Source organism: Quercus lobata, chromosome 5 (assembly GCF_001633185.2).
Source record: "Quercus lobata isolate SW786 chromosome 5, ValleyOak3.0 Primary Assembly, whole genome shotgun sequence".
Lineage (NCBI taxonomy): Eukaryota > Viridiplantae > Streptophyta > Magnoliopsida > Fagales > Fagaceae > Quercus > Quercus lobata.
The window spans coordinates 44,921,270-44,943,885 of NC_044908.1; the positions used below are offsets into that span (position 1 = coordinate 44,921,270).

Genomic DNA, 22,616 nt, shown 5'->3' on the forward strand with positions numbered 1-22,616 from the left:
CGGCTCTGCAATACATGCTTACATAATGCAAAATTATCCAATCTATTCCATGTAAACCGAGCAATACTAAACAAGAGAATTTAATAATTTATTACGAAAAAAAGGGAAAAAAAAAATACTTAACTATATATGAATTAGGCTATCATGTATTCAAGTTTCATAGGCTTTTGGTGATTTTTTGATTTGATCAACTTTTCATCTGTTTTTAACCTCATCATTTATTTCCTTTTCTTTTTAAATATCATCGTGTTTAAGAACCAACACAACAATTATTTCCAAATTATCATATTTTGAAAAGCTAGCTAGCTGCCACTGGCCTTAACAACTTGGAAGTTGGAAGTTAACTAAAACAATTTGCAGACTAATATGGATAAACCAAATGTTACCTAAAAATAATTTTAACATGAATTTAGATTAAAGTGGTTTCATTTCTGAACCAACGGCTCGTCAAATCGTGTAGTACATTCAAACACTGACACAATCATATATCTAAATGTTACCACGTGACACAAATAAAATTAAAAATTGATTCAAATGTTATTATTATAAAATAAAATTCGGTTGTTTTTTCTTCTACCTAGATTTCCAAATTTGGTGACTTTATTTTTGCATCTTATTTCTACACCTACCCTTCAAACCTTGTAGAGTTTCAAGTAACTGATTTTATCATATATCTAAATGTTACCACGTGACACAAATAAAATTAAAAAGTGATTCAGATGATATTATTATAAAATAAAACTCGGTTGTTTTTTCTTCTACCTAGATTTCCAAATTTGGTGACTTTATTTTTGCATCTTATTTCTACACCTACCCTTCAAACCTTGGAGAGTTTCAAGTAACTGATTTTATAACAAAAAATATAAGAGAATTGTATTTTGAATGATGTTCAGTCAAGAAATAATCAAATAAATGAAGGAGATAGCTAAAAGTCAGAAGAGTCACAACAACATATTCAAATCATGGAGACTATTAGCCAAGCGAAACTTATTATAAAGTTGAGAGAGCGAATAAATAAAAATTCACATCAACCATGGATCTTTCTTCCTCTCTTTTGTCACTGAAACTACCATTTATCAAACTATTGCTCTCACTGTTAATAGTCAGCATTAGAGGCGTGGCTGGAAGTTGCTACACATCTATCTATAGCTTCGGAGACTCATATGTCGATAGCGGAAATATGCAGTACCTGGATGCTGATGTTTTCGGCTGTTATGTGCCTCCCTTCGGGGAGAGCTACTTCCACCTCCCAACAGGCCGTTGCTCTAATGGTCGTCTAATAGTAGACCTCACTGGTACGCATCCATGCATGCATGCTTGCTTGCACTACTCTTTAAGCTTCATTTATTCAACTCCCAACTATGTTAAGCTTCTTCTTTTCATCTCTCTATTCTCTTTTGTTAATTTGTGGGTTTTCTTTGTTTTCTCTTCTATTGGGCGCAGCTGAGTTATTTGGAATGCCATTGCCACAACCATATCTTAAGACTTGGAATGAAAGTGTTGCAAATGTTCAAGAGGGTATAAATTTTGCAGTTTCGGGAGCAACAGTATTGGATGCATCTTTTTTCGAGGACATAGGATCGGTTGTACTTACAAACGTCACTCTAAAATATCAATTAAATTGGTTCAAGGACTTTCTGGCCTCTCTTTGCAACACATCTTCAAGTAAGTTAGCCATATAATTTTGGTCGTCATTTTCTTCTTTTTCTGTTCTCCTAACAACCCTTTCTTTTATTGGAAATGAATGGTAAAATTTAGGGGGGCACAAGATTAAAAAAATTAATCTTAATTAATTTTAACAACAAATATATATTTTATATCATTAAAATAATGAAAATAATATTCATTGTCAAGAACGGTCAAATCAAAATATCAATATAAATACAAACACTTTGAAGATATAATTTGATTCTTCAAAATATATTAAAAATAAATTAATGTAAAAATATTAAGAATATAAAAATATAGCTGTGAAGTTTTACATGTGACTAAATGGCTTGAATGCTTTAAAAAAATTATGTAAAATTTAACCTTTTATCTTTGTATTGTAAGGGTTTGTTTAGATACCACTTATTATTGAAAATTAAAAACTGAAAACTAAAAATACTTTAGTAAAATAATTTTTAAATGTGTGAATAGTACTGTAGGATCCAAATTTATATTAAAATTTGTGTTTGGATGAATTTTGTGGGTCTATAAACAGTGCCATGAAACCCACATTTTTTTAGCAAAATGTACAAATGCTGACATGCTCTTTGTTTCACCGCAACCCAAACACTTACTAAGTAGTTAAAATATGGTTTATAGCAAAAACTCTCAGTTTGAAATGAGGTATTTTTCATAAAAAATAATGTCAAATTTTTTTAATATAATTTATTAATAATTGGCATAATAACACTAATTAACATGATCATTTATTTATTTATTTTTCAGAATTCTATGCTTTAAATTTGCTTATAAGTCGGTAGGTTTTAAGAGTCCTAGTCTGGTAGTAGAAAAGTAGGTAACAGTAAAGGTAGTTTCATTATTATTCGGTGGGAACCAAATTTTAATATAAAATTTGCTATAGGCCTTTTAAAAAATAAAAGTAACTGTAAAGGTAGTTTCATTATTATTAGGTGGGAACCAAATTTTAATATAAAATTTGCTATAGGCCTTTTAAAAAATAAAAGTAACTGTAGTTGTTGTGGGAATTGTAGTGTACTTGTTACTAAATACATATTGCACCTGATCCAATTATTATGAATAGTTGAGATTTAAAGTTAAAAAAAAAAAAATTTAAATCTTAACCATTAAATATTAAAAATGAGTAAAAATAAAAAAAATTATAGATAAAAAAAGTAAAAAAGAGTTGTGAAAGAGTTGGGTTAATTATAGGGTGCAATTACATTTACCAACAGGTCGAGAAAGTTGTTTGTCAATGTACCGGAGTCTAATAAGACTTTTTAGTACAATTTTGTAATAAAACGAAGGACTTTTTGGAAGTTCAGGTGTCAAATAAGACTTTTTAGCACAATTTAGTAATATAATAAAGAACATCCGCATGGTAGTAAAAAATTTAGCAATATAATTCTATAAAAAAATTACTTTATTTACTCTATCTTCTCACTTTATAATATACCCAACGTCAATAACCTTAACCACAACCTAGGGCAAGGAAAAGAAAAAACAAACCACCACCCAACACAGCCACAACCTCCAGAAGCACAGCAGCCACAACCACAGCTACCAAATCACCACCAAACCATCATTTCAATCACAACCCACATTCAAACTGACAAACAAAAAAACCAAACCACCACCACAACTACCAAACCCATAGAAAAAAAAAAAAAAAAAATCAATCAAATACCAAACCACCAAACGGTCCAAACCCATAGCCACCAAAAGACCACCACAACCACAACCACCATCACCACCCCCACAGCCACCAAACCCACAAAAAGACCCAAATACAAATTCGTAAACACACACACCCAAATGCAAAATCAACCCAGCCAGCCACTGACCCCAGTCACTGATCCAGCAACAACCCACACCACCACTAAACCCATCGATTCAAACCACCCAACCACACAAATCCGACCCACACCGGCCCACCACCACGAACCTACACCGGACCACCACCACGAACCCACACCGACGATCTCAACGAACCTAGGTGACACCACGAAGAGAAGAAAGGCTTGGTTCAGTGGAGAGGGATAGGGGTGGCGCTAGAGAGAGAGAAGTTGAAAAGAATTGAGAGAAGCCGCAGAGAGAAAGAGAGAAAAAATAAATAAAAAAGAGAGAGACCGAATATAATAAATATATATATATACATATATATTTTACATTTGAGCTAGGGTGCATAGACAAAAATAACTGTGCATTATGAGCCAAATTATTTGGTTTTGGCTCTATTAATGTGACCTTATTTTTATAATGATTAATAGTAATATAACTTTTTAATACTATCCATATTAATGCTCTAAAGACTTTTGGGAAGTTCAGGGGTCAAATAAGACATTTTGGTACAATTTATTAATATAAGCTGAGGACTTTTTGAAAGCAAAAACTTTATACATATTAGTGGCATGATTTTTCCCCCTTTGGTTAAACATGAATTTTGTTATTGTGCATATCAAAAAAAAAAAAAAATTGTTATTGTAAAACACAGTTGCTTAGATACCCATTTTCTTCCTTAAAAAAAAAAAAGTCAATTTTCTCTAATAATGTAATGGTGATTTACAGAATGCAATGAAATCATTGGAAGCTCTATATTTCTTGTCGGAGAGATGGGAGGCGATGACTATAATTATATGCTCTTTTCTGGAATAAGCCTAGAAGATATGCCAGCATACGTGACACTGGTGGTAAAAGCAATGGGTACAGCCATTAACGTAAGAGCTTATGCTTACTTATACTGTAGAGACATATTTCTTTTCTTTATAACATTTTTTCTTAATATAGCATTTAGTTTATTACTAATAATAATTTTTAGTTTTGTACCTAGAACTAGAAGTGATATTTCGCCTTCTGCAAGAACCAAGAGGTATGCCTCTCGCTGAGAATCTTCTTGGTAGTATTGTCGTGAAGTCTAGCTATCAACCTAAGGTGCCGATGAGTAAAGTCAAAAGGACCTTAGATAGGTAAAGGCTAGCGGCTAGCACGTAGGGGCGGACTAGTTGTTCATTAGGGCGAGTCTCAGCGAGACAGACTTATATGAAACCTTAGGCTGTGGCAGAATGTTACTATTCCTTTCTTTCTGCGTTGGCCAATCATGGGATTAGCCTTGAGTTTACGCTATCGGCTATTACTTCAATGAAAAGAAATGTCTAAAAAAGGAGTTTTAAGAATTTTGCTTCAATGAAAAGAAATGTCTAAAATTTATATATTTACTATTAGGGATTTGTACTTTTCATGTTTTAAATATCTAGTCTCTTGAACTAAACATGTTCCTCAAATACTATCTCCCAAATGAACTATTTAAAAAACAATTTATGTTTGTATATATGATTTAAACTATTGCCTTGCAGGAGTTGATTGACTTAGGGGCAGTGACTCTTTTAGTTCCTGGAATCTTGCCAATTGGTTGCACTCCATCCTACCTAACAAAATATGCAACTGAAGATACTGAAGAATATGACCCTGAAACTGGCTGTCTTACAAAGTATAACAAGCTTGCTGAGTACCATAATGAACAACTGCAGAAAGAACTACAAAGTATTCAAGCACTAAATCCTCAAACCAATATCATATATGCAGATTATTACAATGCTTCAATGGGTTTCTTTCGTTCTCCAGCCCAATATGGTAACTCAATCCTCTTAATAATTTTCGTTGTTTCCCACATTATTACCAAAATTGATTGAATATTATTATATATGTTAGTAGAACTCTTGCTTGAGATAAATGAACAATAGGATGGCAAGAAAATTAATGGGACATTCAATTGCCCGTTTTCTTTCTTTCTTCTTCTAACTTCTTTAAGTTCAAGTCTCAAAAAGATTTAAATCCAATTTCTTTTTGTAGAGGCCCTTTGATCCCTTATATTCAAAAGCGTTAGAACCCTTTGAAGAGACAATATTTATTATACCAAAAGCTTTGGTGCTAATTAATGTCTATTTCAGGGTTTACTCGTGAAGGAACACTCAAATCATGCTGTGGAGGCGGAGGCCCATACAATTATAACGCATCACTGGGATGCGGCCAGCCATCAACAATTCTTTGTGATGATCCTTCACAGTATGTTAGTTGGGATGGCGTTCACTTAACAGAAGCAGCATATGCATGGATTACCGTTGGTTTACTAGAAGGGCCATACACCACTCCTCGACTTAGTACCTTGTGCATTTCAGAAAATGCCACAAAAATTCAAATGACCACACGTGTAAATAAATCATTTTCGGAGCACTAGGCATTTTAACATTCTATGAGTTTTAGCATTAGGCATTTTTGTTTTTCACTTTTTGTGGAATAAAACTTTTCTTTGGATTATTTGCAACATGTCAAGTAAAGTAACATTTTCTTTTTGTCGGTGTTAATTAAATTATTTGGTTTTGTGAGCTGTTTCAATTTTACGTATAATAACATTGGTGGAATCTAGTATCCCTCCACTGTGTGTGTATATATATACGGACAAAATTACGTACAATACTTTATGTGCTTTTTTTTAGGTTTTCCTCTTAAAATTTAATCATATCGTTACTTAACTAAAGAATACATTTCCTTTCTATAAGAAAAAATCTACATGTCAAAATTTTAAATGAAGAAACTAAGGAACAACATCTTAAATACTGTACTTAAGTCTGTCATTTTTTTTTTTGCTGGGTAATTAAGTCTGTCTTTGTGGCTGGTGGTAGTGTGGTTGTGTTCTTTGTGGTCTTGTCCGTGTCTACCCGAACGCTTGATATTCCGTTGTTGTGTTCCCTTCTTACCGTCGTTGGCGCCACCCTAGTTGTAAAGTGAATTCCTAGGACCTAGCTGTAAGGTCCCTTTGAGCCAAGAGAGGGCGTGTAGGGCATGAGAGGTATGAGGTTGGTTAGGGAATGTGTTACGAAATGCAACGGTTGTGAGAAAAACATGATAACTGAGTGTTAATCCTAGGATAGTATGGATAAGTTGTGGAGATCCAACTCCTCTATCAGCTCCAGGACTAGTTGTCCTCCTGATATTGTAAATGAAGAAGATCACACTATTGATGATAATGAGGTGATCCCTGATTTTCGTAAATGGACTATTCCTAAAGTTGATACTAAAACTATTTATAAAACTAGCTTTGTTGAGAGTACTTTTCATTCTGCTTATAAAGCTAGAACTGTTGAACAAATTTTCTCTATTTCGAGAATTCATGAAAAATGTTGTTTATTCACTAAAAAGAATATTAATGACTTCCTTGTTGCTAAAAAATTCTATTATTTGCATATTGGTATGGTTCAAGTTGCTATTAAACCGCTTACCCGAAAGGGTATTAATGCTTCTGTTCTCATGTGTTTAAGAGATGCTAGATTTAAGATTTTTAAAGATAGCATTCTTGGTATGATCACTGCTTCTTTGTATGATGGTCCTGTTTATTTTAACTGTTATCCTGATCTTACTCTTGCTTTGGATGATCCTAATATTGTTAAAGCTTTAACTTTGAATATTGCTTCATCTGGCTATCACATGGAAGAGGGTAGTAAGCCTTTTGCTTTGATTTATCGCATTTATTATAAACTAATGGGTACTCAAATGAATCCTTGTGCTATAATGCCTAGAGAACCTTCAGGTAAAACCATGTTAATTCAATGTTCAACTCCTGATGCTAAAATCCAAGTTCCAAAAATGATTCAATGGCAAGATGTTAAACTTCCTAAGGATTGGTTGTTAGAACAAGAAACCCCTCCTACTAAACCCATTTTTGATGAGATTGATCTCACCCATATTCAACAATATCTTGATGGTACTGTTAAAATAAGTTTTCAAAACAATCCACCTTTGAGGATCAACGAAGGAAGACATTCCTTTGCTGGATCTGAAAGTATTTCAAAAAGAGATCGCGAGATCAATGAATTTTTGAAAAAGAATTTGGAAACATCCTCTGATTTAAAGCTAAAAGGTATTTCAAGTGATAAATCCCAATTTAGCTCTGTTTACTATTCAACTACCTGAAACTTCCACTCCATTTAGTAAAACTGCTAATGAAGATGAGGAAGATATTGTTTCTGTTACTCCATCTGATTTTGATTCTCCTATTGAAACTCCTCCTGTTTACCAAAATCAATTAAGAGTTCTAACTGTTTTAAATGATGATTTTGAAATTGATTGGGATTCTTTGTACAATGAGTTTATGCTTGCTTCAAACAAAACCAAGAGAAAATATTTCCAAGATAATTTTGCTCAGCTTGATAAAGACCGTGTTAAAAGAAAATGGTTGGAAATGATGAATCAATTAAAAAAACATATTTTGTTCTTTGATTTTCTTGAAAACCATTATGTTCCAAATAATGAGGTTTCAAAACAACATTTATATGTGATAAAGAAATCAAATTTTGTTAAGATTGATAAAACCATTGTTAGGTCTAGTCATCCTCCTCTTGATTCAATTTTGATAACTACTAAAAAAGATGAAGTGACAAAAGAGGAAGTGAAGGCTTCTCCTTTCAAAATTGCTGACGATCAAACTCCTATTGTTAGCCTTATTGAACAAAACAATTTCATTAATCAATCTTTGCATATTATTGGTCAACAGCTTGACCGTATTGAAGAAAAATTTGTTGAAAAATCTGTTCCTGTTTCTGAAAAATCTGTTCCTGTTAAAACTGAGAAACCTTTGATTGATTTACCCAGTCAAAGAGAAAAAGTTATGTTTAAAACTTCTCAGTCCAAGACACTTGAAATTGTTGACAAAATGCTTTCTAATTTAAAGATTAAAACTGAGGGTACTGGTACTTCTACAAGTACTCCAATTAATCGAACTATTTCCAAAAAAGAAATTGTTTCTGAAGAAAATACAGATTCTGATGTTTCTTCTGTTTCTTCTATTCCTGCAAAAAGAATCTTTGCTGACGATTTCCCAGAAATTAAAAGATTTGTTGGGAACTCCAAACCCATGTCTTTTACAAAAAATTGGTATCCAAAACCTACTCCTCCTGACATGCAGTTTGAAGAGAGATCTTTTCAAACACAGTTTTCTGTCTCTGCTGATAAGCTCTATGAATGGAATATTGATGGTTTGTCTGAACAGGAAATCATTAATAAAATGAGTCACATGTCTATGGTTGGTATTGCTTATCAAAACAACCATGATCTTGATCAACCTTAAATTGTTAACTTGCTTCTTACTGGGTTTTCTGGTACTCTTTGTGGATGGTGGGATTCATACATCACTGAAGAATCCAAAGAGTCTATTAAACATGCTGTTAAAAAGAATGAGGAAGGTTTGCCTATTTTTGATGAAAGTATTGGTCGTGGTATTCCTGATGGTGTCAATACCTTGATCTATACTATCCTCAAACATTTTGTTGGTACTCCATCCAATATTTCGTCCCGTGTTTCTGATTATCTGAATAATCTGAGTTGTCCAACTATGTCTGATTACAGATGGTATCAAGATGTTTTTACTCCCAGGGTGATGCTCCGGAAAGATTGCCATAAGCCTTATTGGAAAGAAAAGTTTATTGACGGTCTGCCTCCTATCTTTGCTCATAAGGTAAAACAAGAACTATTGGGTAAAAATGATTCTATTGATTATGATAATTTAACTTATGGTGATATTTTCAGTACTATTAAAAAACTTGGTATTAATATGTGCAATGATGAAAAATTGTTAAAACACCAATTAAAGAATAAAAGAAAAGCTAAATATGAAATGGGAAATTTCTGTGAACAATATGGTTTGCCTCCTATTGCTCCTTCTAAGCAAAAAAGTAAAAAACATGATAAAAGCTATAAAAAATACAAAAATAACTTTGTTAAACCCAATGATTTCTATGCTAAAAAGAAAAAGGTTTCTAAAAAACATGTTAAACAGAGATCAAATAAAGGTAAATGTTTTAACTGTGGTAAACCTGGACACTTTAGTAAAGACTGTAAAGAAAAACCTGGTAAACTGAAAAACAAGTTCAACATGTTAAACATTGATGATAATGCGCAAGAAGAATTATTCAGAATCCTTGAATCAAACAACTCGTCTGATTCTTTGGAAGATGATTTCTCTTCTTCATCTGATTCTTGCTATCACTCTGCTGATGATTCTTCTGATTCTCCTAATATTAAAATTGGTTGTAGAGATTCTTGTTGCAATGTTATTAATGCTCTCACCAAAAGTGAAGAAGATGAAAAATTAATAATTCAACTAATAAACCAAATTCAAAACCCTGAACTCCAGAAAGAATATTTGGATAGGTTTAAGAAAAATTTGATAAGAGATGAAACTGGTAAAAAACCAAAATCTACTATAAGCTTTGAAGAAACTTTGGAAAGATTTAATAAAAAGAAATCTAAAGAACTAACTGTTAATGATCTCCAAAATGAAATTCATATTATTAAACATGAGATAAACGAATTAAGACATGAATTTAAAAGCATGAAAAGTGATAACATAATCTCAAACAAGAATTGACAATGCTAAAACTTGATAAAGATCTTAATAAGTCCAGTAACGATCAAAATGAGCACAGTGATGGAAATGATTCCAGTCAACAGACTCTTCTTTCTGATAAAGGTACTCCTGATACTTTCATTAATCCCCAACTTGCTTTTGTTAATAAATTATTTCCTCCAAAATGGTTTACAAAGGTTAAAATTGTTGTTTCTCCTGATTATCATTTCACTGTTATTGCTATGATTGATTCTGGTGCAGATATGAACTGTATCCAAGAAGGATTAATTCCCTCAAAATATTTTGAGAAATCTACTGAAAGATTGGTTTCTGCTAATGGTTCTCAAATGAAAATTAAGTATGAATTGAATAATGCTCAGGTGTGCCATGATAATGTTTGTTTCAAGATTCCTTCTGTTCTTGTCAAAAATATGACTGATAAAGTGATTCTTGGTCTGCCATTTATTAATGCTTTGTATTCCTTTCTTGTTGAACATGATGGAATTACTACTGATCCATTTGGACAGAAAGTAAAATTCAAATTTGCTTCAAAGTTTGAAATTGATATTGATAATCTGTCTTATAAGAAAGACTCTCCCATGAATGAGCTTGTTCAAGAACTAATAATGAATTCTGATGATTTTAAAGGTAATTTTCATAACACCAAAATGTTAAAAACTATCCATTATCCTAACATTATCAATGATTCTTTGCAGGAATCGGACAATGATGCGCGGATAAATACCACTAATAAGTGGGATAATAGTAATAATATTCATATTTATATCACTAATAAGTGGATTATTATGGAAAAGAAAAACAAAGGAAAAGCTCCTACACAGGACTATTCCCAGATTGCAATGCATGAAGGCGCATCTTCTGGGATAAAACCCAGCGGATCAACATCCCTTCAAGGATATGTCCCAGCTAAAATGACATATTCCAGTGGTGATATGATAATTGCTTTACAAGAAGTCTTATCTAGATCCTTACAATTTCATAATGGAATTTATAGTGAATTACCAGATTCCATAAAGTATATTCTTGATAATCTCTATGCTGCTTTTACCAGAAACAACCGCTCCTTGTTTGAAAAAACCTTCCGAGCTCTCGAAATCCACCTTGTTAATCTTATTGCTCAAACTGAAGCTTATATAAGCTATGCTAACCTTATTTCAGAAAAAATCCTTACTCCAGAAAATACTCTTATTTAAGAAAATGAGGCTTTTAAAAGCCATCTTGCTGACCATCCAAATACTTCAATTGATCCTTACATTAGTCAACTCTTTGGCATAGAGGATATCCATTCAAAGGATAGAATGACTATAATGGGCATTGACCATGCCAGATTGAGTCTTAAGACCTAATCTATGGTAAGAAGTGCTTTTGCCAACTTGCCATCAGATATACAATCTCGTATTCTGAAAAGCAAGGCTATGTTTAGGTCTTTCGACCTATGGTTCAATGTTTTAAAAGGCTTGTCACAGCCACTATTCCTGACCCTGATGAATTAGATGAAGGTGATAATGTCTTCATTCAGCTTGAATGGGAAGAACACTTTGGGAGTACTCTTAGAGTTTATGAAAAGAAACACCCATTTCCTGGCCTCTTGGTAAATTGTGATGATGGTGCAATTGTTGCTGATGATTCAGATGATGATGATGACAGGGACCCTAACTGGCTTTCACAAATGTTTGAATATGGCTTTATCAGATCCATAAAATTAACAAGCCATTATTAGGCCAGCCAACTCCCACAGATTATTCAGGATGCTATTAAACAATTCAACAGTCCTTTTGCTTCCATCAGATGTTGGAGTACGTTGCCACAGTGGGAAAGAGATAACTGGATGAACGTCCAGCCTTCAAACATCTCGTTCTCATTAATGGTCACACTCACCAAGGACCATGGTTTGAAGGAAATTCTCAATTATCTTTTGAAAATCCTCGTGGTCTTGCAGAATGTTGGAGAAATTATTTTAATAACCAGATTATTAATGTTCCCAGAATTTATGGAAAAATTATCATTTCATGGGAAGCACAAATAGAATTTCTGTCTTTGGTCCCAGACCATATTCCGACGCCATTGCTCATTTGCGAATTGCTGACCATTGTAATCCACGGAGTCTTCTTATCCCAGGTAAAACTCCAACGTTTGAGCCAATTTTATACTGCGGATTCTGTAACCAGTATGCTATTTCCCATGAGCACCCATGTGGTTCTCCACAAGGTCCTTTTGATCCTTTTGATGGTTATCCCTCTGACGCTCCCTCTACTGATTGATGAGGTCACTACTGTTTTGAGACTGGTGTTACTTTATTTGTCTGGCTTGCACAACAGCCAAAATATTTTATTGTCCTTCACAAATATGTTGCGGAAAATCCGGAACTAATTCATGATACTCCGGATTTTGCGAAAGATTTTGATTCCCCTATTTGTCTAGCCTGCATAACGGCCAGATCTATTACAATATTCAAAATAGTTTGAAAGGCACAGGCCATGATGATTGTGAAGAAATAATGCTCTGACAAAGGCTTCCTTTTTGCCTACACAAGATGTCACCTTTGTAGTCTTTTTAGAAAAGAATGGAGCATCTACATACTTGGTGGTGGCATGCATGCTTCTCCTTTTGTCTTTTGCCATGCTTCTCCTGACATGTTGGACCAAATAATTGTCAAAAGTTTAGAAGTTTTATTTCAAAAAAGTGGAAAAAATACTATTCACAGATTACTGTTCACTGATTACTGTTCACTGATTACTGTTCACTAATTACTGTTCACGGATTACTGTTCACGGATCACTATTCACAAATCACTGTTTACTTTTACTGTTCATGACACTGTTCACTCCGAAATTTTGCCTATTTAAGGGGGGTTGTCCCTTAAATTTCAAGGTTTTTTTTTTAAGTCAAGTTTTACTTCTGATTTCTCTTCCCTTAGAATTAGCCTTCTTAGAGAGAGAACTCACCCTACTTCTACTACTACTACCTTGTTCATCCTTATTCACTAAAAACTTTGTAATCCTACAAACCTTGTAACTAGGACTAGTTCAAGCTTTGTAATTGTTAACCTGTAACTGTTGAGATCTTGTATTCACTACTACTACTGTAAGTGTTTATCCTACTTTCAATAAGAAGTATTTTCAGTTTTATGTTCATTACTTTATTTGTTGCTACCACCACCTTGGACGGATTACCGCCATACCGGATGGTTCTAAATTGCTTTCATTTATTTTGAACTATTGTTCTTATTTACTTTGAATTATTTTGATATATATTGCTTGGCTGGTTCTACCGCCTTATTATTGTTCTTACATTCAAGTTATTTACATTCAAGCTATTTATTTTCAAGTCTCTTTACATTATTTCCATTTACAATATTACTGTGCTTCCACTCACACTCTTCAACAGTGCGTCCCCTTCCCCCTTTATGGTATATATATATATATATATATATATATATATATATATATAAGAAGATATTTTCCAATTTAGACAAGGCAACAGTTATTCTGAAGAAAAAAAAAGGGGGTTTTGGGAATGAAAGAGACCTCACTAAATCTAGGATGCATTGGGACAAAAACTTGTACTGCAAAATCATCACGCAAGTATCCCATCTCAAAAATGACCGTAAAGTAGCATTGAATTTGGAAGTGAAGAGTTGAAAAAGTTTTGCCTTTTACATTTTGAATATCATGTACATATCTTAAATCTAAATAAAATGTATTTTGTCAAGGGATTAATCCATTACAATAAAATATAATCCTAACATCTTCAATACCGAGGCTAATTTCAACGCTAAGCATGAGCATTCAGTTATTTTCTCACTCTCTCAAGCCTAGCCAATGTTAAAAAAAAAAAAAAAAGACTTTGTTGCAAAAAATCTGTCGTCACCCATTTAGACTAGTAGATGCCTACTAGATGGGAGAAAAAAGATGATTTTTATTGCAAAAAAACTCCATTTCATATCTCTATCAGCAATTTTGCAAAATTGGTTCAACCATTCTAGTTTTCGGTTTTTCTGGTTGAACCGCCAGTTACCTATTAAGGGTCTATTTAAATACCATTTATTGTTGAAAATTAAAAACTGAAAATTGAAAATATTGTAATAAAATAATTTTTAAATATATGAATAGTGTCATGAGATATAGTATTAAAGAAAAAATTGCTTAATGAAGGTACTTGTGGGTCCCGTGAACAATGCACGAGACTCACAGAAAAAAAAAGAGAGGCAAAACTACACTATTAGTCCCTCAAGTTTATCCTGTATGCGCAATTGATCCCTCAAGTTTCAAGTCAACATAATTGGTCCCTTAAATTTTCAAAATGAGTAATATAAGCCCTTCTATTAACTTCCGTTAGTAGTGTTGTTTACGTGGCTAACATAATAATGTCCTGTCATTTTTTTTAATGACGTAGCATTTTTTTTTATTAAAAAATTAAAAAAAAAATGAATTCACACGTAAATTATATAAAAAAAAAAAAAAAAAAAAAAAACTGATCCGTTCTAATTCAAGTCTTAATCCTAACCCGATACAAAATTAAACTCATTTGCAATCTAATTCACAATCCCGTGAGAGAAAGAGATTGAACAGTTCCAAGCTCTACCACTAACAGAGCTCCAGACATGATGCATGTGGAGGAAAATAAGATTGTTATCAACTCTGTTAATGGGGCCTCTGGTGACAATATGACTGTCGAGGTTACCAAAGAGAATCCACATATGAAGGACCACCAAAATGTATTGGAAGCCAGAAATCTAGGTGGAGCTTTTAGCGAGCAAGAAGATTAGTCCTAGAAATGATCGGCAATGATAGTTGTGCTTATGGGGGTGCCATGTGTGGCTTCTGGTGGTAAAGGGAAGGTCATAATTCAACTGGGAATAGCATTAACAAAACGCCAAATGTGTTGATGCCAGAGGAGAATTCGCTTTTCTATATTGTGATTTTTATTGAGAAACAATCTATATTAGGCAAATATGAATGCCATTTTCGATTAGGTTATTGCAGGGTTGGACAGTTGCTGAATTTGACAGTTGTGTGAGAGAAGTAGGGAGGCAAAGGCCACCGTCTCTAGCAGAAGGCAGCGGTGCCGCCGGTGGCTAGGGCTTTGGAATTGTTCAATCTCTCTTTTGTGGGTTTGTAAATCAGATTGCAAATCAGTTTTAATTTGGTACTGGGTTAGAATTAAGACTTGAATTAAAACAATTATATATTTTTTTATGTGTAAATTCATTTCTGTAATTTTTTAATAAAAAGAAATGCCAAGTCATTAAAAAAATGACATGTCATTATACCATCAGTCACATAAACAACACTATTAATGGAAGTTAACGGAAAGACTTATATTGCCCATTTTGAAAATTTGAGAGACCAATTGTGTTCACTTGAAATTTGAGAGACCAATTACACACATAAGATAAACTTAAAGGACCAACAGTATAGTTTTGTAAAAAAAAAAAAAAAAAAAAAAAAGCTTCCGTTGGGTAATGCGCTTCCCAAACGGAGGTTAAATCTATTTTTTCTTACATTTCCGGTTTTTTAGCATAACCAGACCGGATTGTTGTTTGGTTTCCAGTTAAACCAGCCAGTTGGTCCAGCTTTTAAATCCATGAAAAAAAATAAAGGAATCATCGATTGTGACAAAAATACAGTCACATGCTAAAGAAATCATCGATTGTGACAAAAATACAGTCACATGTGATGTTAGTACTGCATAATATGAGAAAAGAAAAAATAAAAAAATCAAATGTAACAAAAATACATATTGGTACTAGGAACGAAGCTATTGTTGGACATTTGAGGGGGCAATGACCCCCCTAGATTTTTTAAAGAAATTTTTAGTATATATATATATATATATAAAATATTTTTTTAACAATTTGTTTTAATAAAATTACACTTTACCATCTCAAAAATATTATTAATATTTGTAAAAGTAATAAAAAAAAAAATAGCCCAGTAGCAAAAATTAAGCTCAAATAACACTCCAAACAAACCCAACAAAAAAAATCAAAGCCAATTCTAACTAAGATCTAACTAATCTAAGAGTAGGAAAACGGTCAAAAACACCCACCAGCAAGGCACACATATAATAAAAGGGAAAAAGAAGGGATTTCTAAGCCACTTTAAATAAATAAATAAAAATAAAACCTAACTTAAGGCAGAACGCAGAAGACCTCAGACTGAGAAGTTGGGTAGCCACAAGCAACAGAAGCAGAGGCAGACTAGCACACCACGCTTGACTCCACCAGCCACCACAAGTCCACAGCAACACTGCCCTGCTCCTGTCAGCTTAAGCCTGGTAATTTATATCCAATCTCTTTTATTTTATTTATTTTATTTTTTTTAATAAGAATATTGTATCCATCCCTCTCATATGCTTGTTTGATTAAATTGTGAAGAAAATTTAAAGAGAGACAGAGATGCAGGGATGGTAGTTTTGTCTAGACCCATCTTACTCTCTTTAATCAATGACAAGATATATATATATATATATATATATATTAAATAAAAAGTTGTTCAGCCAGCAGTCCTCCCTCTGTTTAATGAAAAAGCATAAACAAACACAGCGCGCAACAGTACAACACCAGCAACACATCAACACTTATTGCAGCCCATGTGATGTTATTTGCTTTTTATGTAGTTTTGTCCGTTAGTAGTTTGGTATCTTTTAAAAAACTAAAGATGCTTTTTATGATAAATAATTAAAGAGATTTTTTGCAACTTTAAGATTTATTAGTTGATTGTTGGACACTTGTATGCGTAGTATTTATCTATTGTGTATAATGATGGTAGATTATTGACCATATGATGATATGATAATTACAAATTATATTTTATATGTAGAAAATGAAAAAGTCAACTACCATATTTAATTCTTTCAATAGAAAATTTTGAAATGATTTAAAAGCTAATATTAATGGTACAACATTACCAATTGCTGATGTTGAGGAAACTCTTAACATCCTAATTGAGGAAAATCCTGATGAACTAGTTGACGAAAATCTCAACACTTCAATTGAGGAAAATCTCGACATCCAAATTGAGGAAAATTCTGTCCTCGTAACTCTATATCCTGCATCCGTCCTAATTAACATTATATAATGTGAAAATGAAATTATCAAAATTGATGTTTTGATAACTAGTAGATTGCCTACTTGTAGGTACCATACCCTAAAAAGGTACTATATAGAATTACCCTACAAATGTTCAAAAGGCATCAGAACACTTTTTTTAAATAATGGTAGGCAACAAACTTCTTTAAGAGATGCAAAAATCAGGTTAAGTACGGGTGTCTTACATTTAATGCACAACTGTATGGATCCTTGGACAGTTGCTTTTGTTATTAGACAACAATCTATATATTCAAAAAAAAAAAAAAAAATCTATATATTCAACATGCATGTCTGGCAACTCATCTTCATCCACGGCTATTATCATGAAACTTTTTCCCCTCCTATCCTTCTTATTCTTCACTTTGGGGACAGTACTATCAAATCCTCAGCGATATGAGTCAATTTTCAACTTTGGGGACTCTCTTAGTGACACAGGCAATTTTCTTCTTTCTGGCGCCGTTGCATTTCCAGTAATAGGGAAGCTCCCTTATGGTGTGAGCTTCTTTCAACACGCAACTGGCCGGTGCTCCGATGGACGCTTAGTGGTTGATTTCATTGGTATTTTGACTTGCTTTTCTTCTTCCTTCATTATTTTTATTAGTTAAATTCCTATATTCAATTCACAACAAGATCATATGAAAATGAATTGAGCTTAAAAGCTGTGGTTTAGAGAACAAAACTTGGTTCGAATTAATCTAAACTCTTCCACTAAATAATAAAACAAAGAAAAACTATTTTTAAATGCTAAAGCAGTGATACAAGTAACAAAGTTAATAAGAAAACACATTTGACTCTTCAAAACATTTCTTTTCAATTTCAGTAAAATTTAAAAGAGCTATATCTAAGAATAACCGAAAATAGGTGCACGTCCAGCTCTTTAATACTACTCAAATTTTTGCAAGACACTAGGTACAGTGCTCAACAAGTTTGTAGAGCACTAGCGCTTTGTACGATTTTTATATATATTTAAAATTTTTCACTCTGCTAACTAAAAAAATAATTATTTATGTTGAGTATTTTCATTGAATGTGAGTAATTCCAATAATGATTCTAAATTGACTAAAAAGTCAATTTAGCAACCAATTCCTTAAAAATGTTTCTACATCAAAGAAGTAAACTCAAAAAAGAAAATAGAGTTTGAGCCACACTTAAACTTAAAACAAAATTTATTTATTTATTTTAATGTGAGGGTTTTAAAAAAAATAGTATTTTAATGTGTTGACGGTTGGGATTGTTGTTGATTATGTTAGATATATTATTTTATTGTATTGTTTATATTATTTTAATGTGTTAAATGTTAAAATAAAATCTTTAATCTTGGCCGGGTGTATTATAAAATGAAATGTTAAAATTGATAAAATAATATTTTGAGTCACTAAAAACTATATTTTTTAACAACTTTGCTATGAATGCTGCAGGATAAGAAAATAAAGAGTTTGCTATATTGAGTGTAATTAAAAAGTGAGTATAGAAAAATGACTTCACTTTGAAGTCGATATAGATTGTAAAATCCCATGTCAACGTTAAATTATTAATCAGCTGTGGTGAAATTAAAATGTAGCTGAGGCATATGGGCTGCCATATCTTCCTCCCTATCTAGCAATAGACAATGGTCATGATTTCAAGCACGGAGTAAATTTTGCTGTTGCCGGAGCCACCGCACTTGATCCACAATTCTTCAAAGAACTAAAACTGGAATCACTCCTATGGACTAAGGACTCTTTGAGCATTCAGCTTGGTTGGTTTAAGAAGCTGAAGTCCTCCCTCTGTACGACCAAACAAGGTGACATTTACCTAAAACCTGTAATTAGACTCATCCTTTTATTTTTTTTCAACATCAACTTTTTATGATATATACAACCTTTCGTTTCTGTCATAGATTGTGACAACTATTTCAAGAAGTCGCTCTTTCTCGTGGGAGAGATTGGTGGAAACGATTACAACTACGCTTTCTTTGTCGGTGCAAGCATTAAAAAGCTTCGAGCTTTCGTCCCCGTTGTCGTTGATGCAATTACTAAGGCCACCAGTGTAAGCTCACTCATAAATGATCAAACTCTTCATGTCGGGCTAGACAGGTGGCCAAAATCATCATTAAAATATTACAAATATGATACTTACAAAAAAATTTTAATCACAAAAGAATAGTAATTCAAAACCTCCTTTATTATATATGTTGTTTAAATGAGACCCATATATTTATCACATCAATTTTTATTTTTTTGAACTAAAATATATGGTAACTTTATCATTTTTCTTAACTTTTTTTTTTCCTTAAAACACATTAAAAATTTTACTATTGTTTTTATTTTATTTTTTTGGCTATAAAATGTTTTACAAAAAACACTTGCATCATTTTATCGTGTTTATTTCATTGTAAAATTATTTGTCAAACTTTAAAATATTTTCCAATGACCGTAAAATTTTTGTAAAATGTTATAAAACGTTTTATCTTACAAAACTTTGATAAAACATTTTACAAAAACATATGGTGACAATCTGACAACCAGTGAATATAACTAGTAGAATAAGTGATGTTAGGAATATTGCTAACTAATGTGTCACTAATAATAAGATGAGATTCAAACACTCGATTATTATCATATTGAAGTGTGCACATTTCAAATTGATTTCTGCATTAGCCTGTAAACATTTTGTAATAAAATTTAGTATTTTTTCAGTAAATTTAAATAAGTTAATAAATGAGTATTTGAATCACCTCCCTCTTTTTTTTTTTTTTTTTTTTTAGTAAATTAGTAACACATCAATTTGTAAAAGTTATCATAGCATCACTAGGCTGGCTAGCTCTCTCACTCTCTCACTCTCTCTATTTTCTTTCATGAGATTTCACGTTTCATGATGATTAGGCATTGATAGAGGAAGGTGTGGTGGAGCTAGTGGTGCCGGGTAATTTGCCAATTGGGTGCTCAGCCGCGTATATGACATTGTTTCAAAGTCCTAACAAAGCTGACTATGACCCAAAAAATGGGTGCCTAAAGGCTTTTAATTCTTTTGCTAAGTACCATAACAATCAGCTAAAACGTGCTCTCGAGATGCTGAGACAGAAGTACCCACATGCAAGGATCATTTATGCAGACTATTATGGTGCAGCCATTCGATTCTTTCACGCACCGCGACATTACGGTGAGCTTTACATGTTTCTTACATTTATGTGTGAGTTTTTTTTTTTTTTTTGGTTGCAAAATCAAGACCTGTAAGTAACACATCAAAAAAAATGTAGACATTACACTAATATTAATATTCAAAGTCAAATTTCCATACATACAAAGATTTAATTTTTGTCACACCGTATAATTAATTAATAGTCATTTGGAAATGAATGACATGCTAAGATGAAATCCACTTATTTTAAAATGAATTAATAGAATTTTAAAAATTCATTGAGACAGTTATTTTAAGTTCCTTAGAGGATCTTAATCGGACATGCATGAACTAACTTAGTAATGGTGTGATGTCATTCCAATGGACCAGTCAATAGTTCCATTAAAAGTGAGTCACCTTATTTCAAGAACCATTTGGACATACCTACTTTATTTATTTCCTACTTGAAACTCTCCAACTGTTTGATAAATACAACCACATTTATACCACTCTTTAGGCATTAATCCATTTTACTCTTTTTATTGGGCATGTGGCATTGGTTGTTAACAATATTTTGTGTGTGTGTGTATATATATATATATATCAAGAGCAAGACTTAGTTATAATACTTAGGTGCTGTTCTTTAGGTTTCCATTTTATGATTTTACCATATAGATTTTTCCTCATGGAATGAAAATGTATTTTTTAGCTAAGAAGTCACATGGTAAAATTTTAAGAGGGAAACCTAAAGAACAACACTTATAGTACTATACTTAAGTTTTGTCCATATATAAAATAAGTTTGCATCATTTTTTGTTTTTTGTTTTTTTTTTTTTGTTTTTCTTTCTTGAACCTAAGGATACTACTTGTGCTAGTCATAATCTAGCGTAATGGGACATGGAATTTTACCATTTCTGATGTTCCAAGCTCATTTTTGGAGGATAAAGAGGTAGGAATTATGATTCTCTCTTCATTTCAAATGAAATAGGAGAGTTTTTGGTCTTGACTGTTGATCAAGCCATTACATTGATTAATTAGTCTAGCTGGAAGTGTAATCTATGATACCCATGCAAAGTTAATTACAGCATTATCTAAGTTTAGGCTTATTGTTGCATGCAGGTTTTTTCAATAGTACTCTAACAGCTTGTTGCGGAGGGGGTGGACCATACAATTTCAACAATTCAGCAAGGTGTGGTCACATTGGATCCAAAGCTTGTAATAATCCATCAGCTCATGTAAACTGGGATGGAATTCACTTAACAGAAGCATCTTACAGGCATATTGCTAAGGGTTTGATCAGTGGTCTCTTTTCCACTCCACCCCTATCCTCTCCCCTCTGAGATAGTCCAGAACATATCTCAATGGTTGGCACACGAAAATGGCTAAACCAAGAAAAAACAAAATTTCAATGAAGATTTTTTGTTCCAACTTGCTTATCTACTTGGCTCTACCTAGTCGGTGGATTAAAAGTGTCACTTTTCTCGTTGGTTAGGCATTAATGAATGAGTAGTCTGTGACCCTTCCCTATTGTATGTTACTTTATTTCCTCTAAAATTCCTGTTCTGTATTACGTAACTAAAGACTTATGCGTATGAGAAATTCTCTTGTGGTCAATGTTATTTATTGACCATTGTGTGTTAAAATTTATTATTGATAAATGGTTATGTTTAAAGAATTTTATCAAATTAAGCTCTCCACAAGAGTTATGACCAGTAAAATTTTATATGAACATTGATCAAAGAAGAAGCCACTAGCTGTTACGGACCAGCTTGTTGAAGTGGATTTGGACAGCAGCTCAGAACAGCTTATGCAACACAGTTGTTACTATCTCTTGGCTGCTCTGGATGAGGGTTATCTGCTGCACAAGATTGGTTCTAGCTTGTTGAAGTTATCTGATTTTTTAGGATTTGTTTAGGAGTTATTAATGGTTATCTTGCTTATGTTTATAGGGTTGCTTTTCAAATAATGACTCTGCTTGGGTGTGTCCAACAAAGATAGGAGTTGAAAATAGGATAGGAGTTGATGTTATTTTATCTTTATCAATTAGGAATGCATTGTATGCTCAATTGGAGGCTATTTATAGCCTGCGTTTAATAATAAGAAGTCATCTAAATATTCTAGTAAAAAATCAAGCTTTTGCTTGCTAAGGAGGTCCTGGTTATCCCTCGAAGCATAACCAAAAATTTATCCTTCTTCTTTATTGTTAATTCCATAATTTCCTCAATCTAACCATAGCCCCACGCAGGAAAAGAGGTGCAGCATGCGACCGAGGCGGGGGTCATATCAATTTGGTATCAGAGCAAGTTATGGCTGAGAATCGTGTGGGTAGATTGGAAGGTG

The 22,616-nt window shown here is 32.8% G+C and overlaps 2 protein-coding genes and 1 long non-coding RNA gene across 3 annotated transcripts; all 3 read left to right on the plus strand.

The window, feature by feature from the left end:
- Positions 1 to 1,002: 1,002 nt before the first annotated feature.
- On the plus strand, positions 1,003 to 6,042 carry LOC115992757 (GDSL esterase/lipase At1g28580-like). The gene is made up of 5 exons (XM_031116979.1): positions 1,003 to 1,295; positions 1,444 to 1,665; positions 4,234 to 4,382; positions 5,019 to 5,295; positions 5,613 to 6,042. The coding sequence occupies exons 1-5, from the start codon at positions 1,034 to 1,036 to the stop codon at positions 5,897 to 5,899; spliced, it is 1,197 nt and encodes a 398-aa protein (XP_030972839.1). The 5' UTR covers positions 1,003 to 1,033; the 3' UTR covers positions 5,900 to 6,042.
- On the plus strand, positions 1,977 to 3,340 carry LOC115992758. Its single transcript, XR_004092647.1, has 2 exons — positions 1,977 to 2,534; positions 2,619 to 3,340. It is a non-coding gene; the product is annotated as an uncharacterized LOC115992758 (long non-coding RNA).
- Positions 6,043 to 17,466: 11,424 nt separating the features above from the next.
- Positions 17,467 to 21,921, plus strand: LOC115988320 (GDSL esterase/lipase At5g45910-like). The gene is made up of 5 exons (XM_031111853.1): positions 17,467 to 17,735; positions 18,739 to 18,960; positions 19,057 to 19,205; positions 20,042 to 20,318; positions 21,396 to 21,921. Exons 1-5 carry the CDS (start codon positions 17,501 to 17,503, stop codon positions 21,614 to 21,616), a joined length of 1,104 nt encoding a protein of 367 aa, XP_030967713.1. The 5' UTR covers positions 17,467 to 17,500; the 3' UTR covers positions 21,617 to 21,921.
- Positions 21,922 to 22,616: the final 695 nt, after the last annotated feature.

What these genes read in the sequence shown, in the direction of transcription:
- LOC115992757 (XM_031116979.1), top strand. Translation starts at nt 1,034, where the DNA reads ATGGATCTTTCTTCCTCTCTTTTGTCACTGAAACTACCATTTATCAAA. An exon ending in CAATGGGTACAGCCATTAAC is followed by an intron (nt 4,383 to 5,018) that starts GTAAGAGCTTAT and finishes ATTGCCTTGCAG; the next exon opens with GAGTTGATTGACTTAGGGGC. An exon ending in TCGTTCTCCAGCCCAATATG is followed by an intron (nt 5,296 to 5,612) that starts GTAACTCAATCC and finishes TGTCTATTTCAG; the next exon opens with GGTTTACTCGTGAAGGAACA.
- LOC115988320 (XM_031111853.1), top strand. Translation starts at nt 17,501, where the DNA reads ATGAAACTTTTTCCCCTCCTATCCTTCTTATTCTTCACTTTGGGGACA. An exon ending in CTTAGTGGTTGATTTCATTG is followed by an intron (nt 17,736 to 18,738) that starts GTATTTTGACTT and finishes ATTAAAATGTAG; the next exon opens with CTGAGGCATATGGGCTGCCA. An exon ending in TCACGCACCGCGACATTACG is followed by an intron (nt 20,319 to 21,395) that starts GTGAGCTTTACA and finishes TGTTGCATGCAG; the next exon opens with GTTTTTTCAATAGTACTCTA.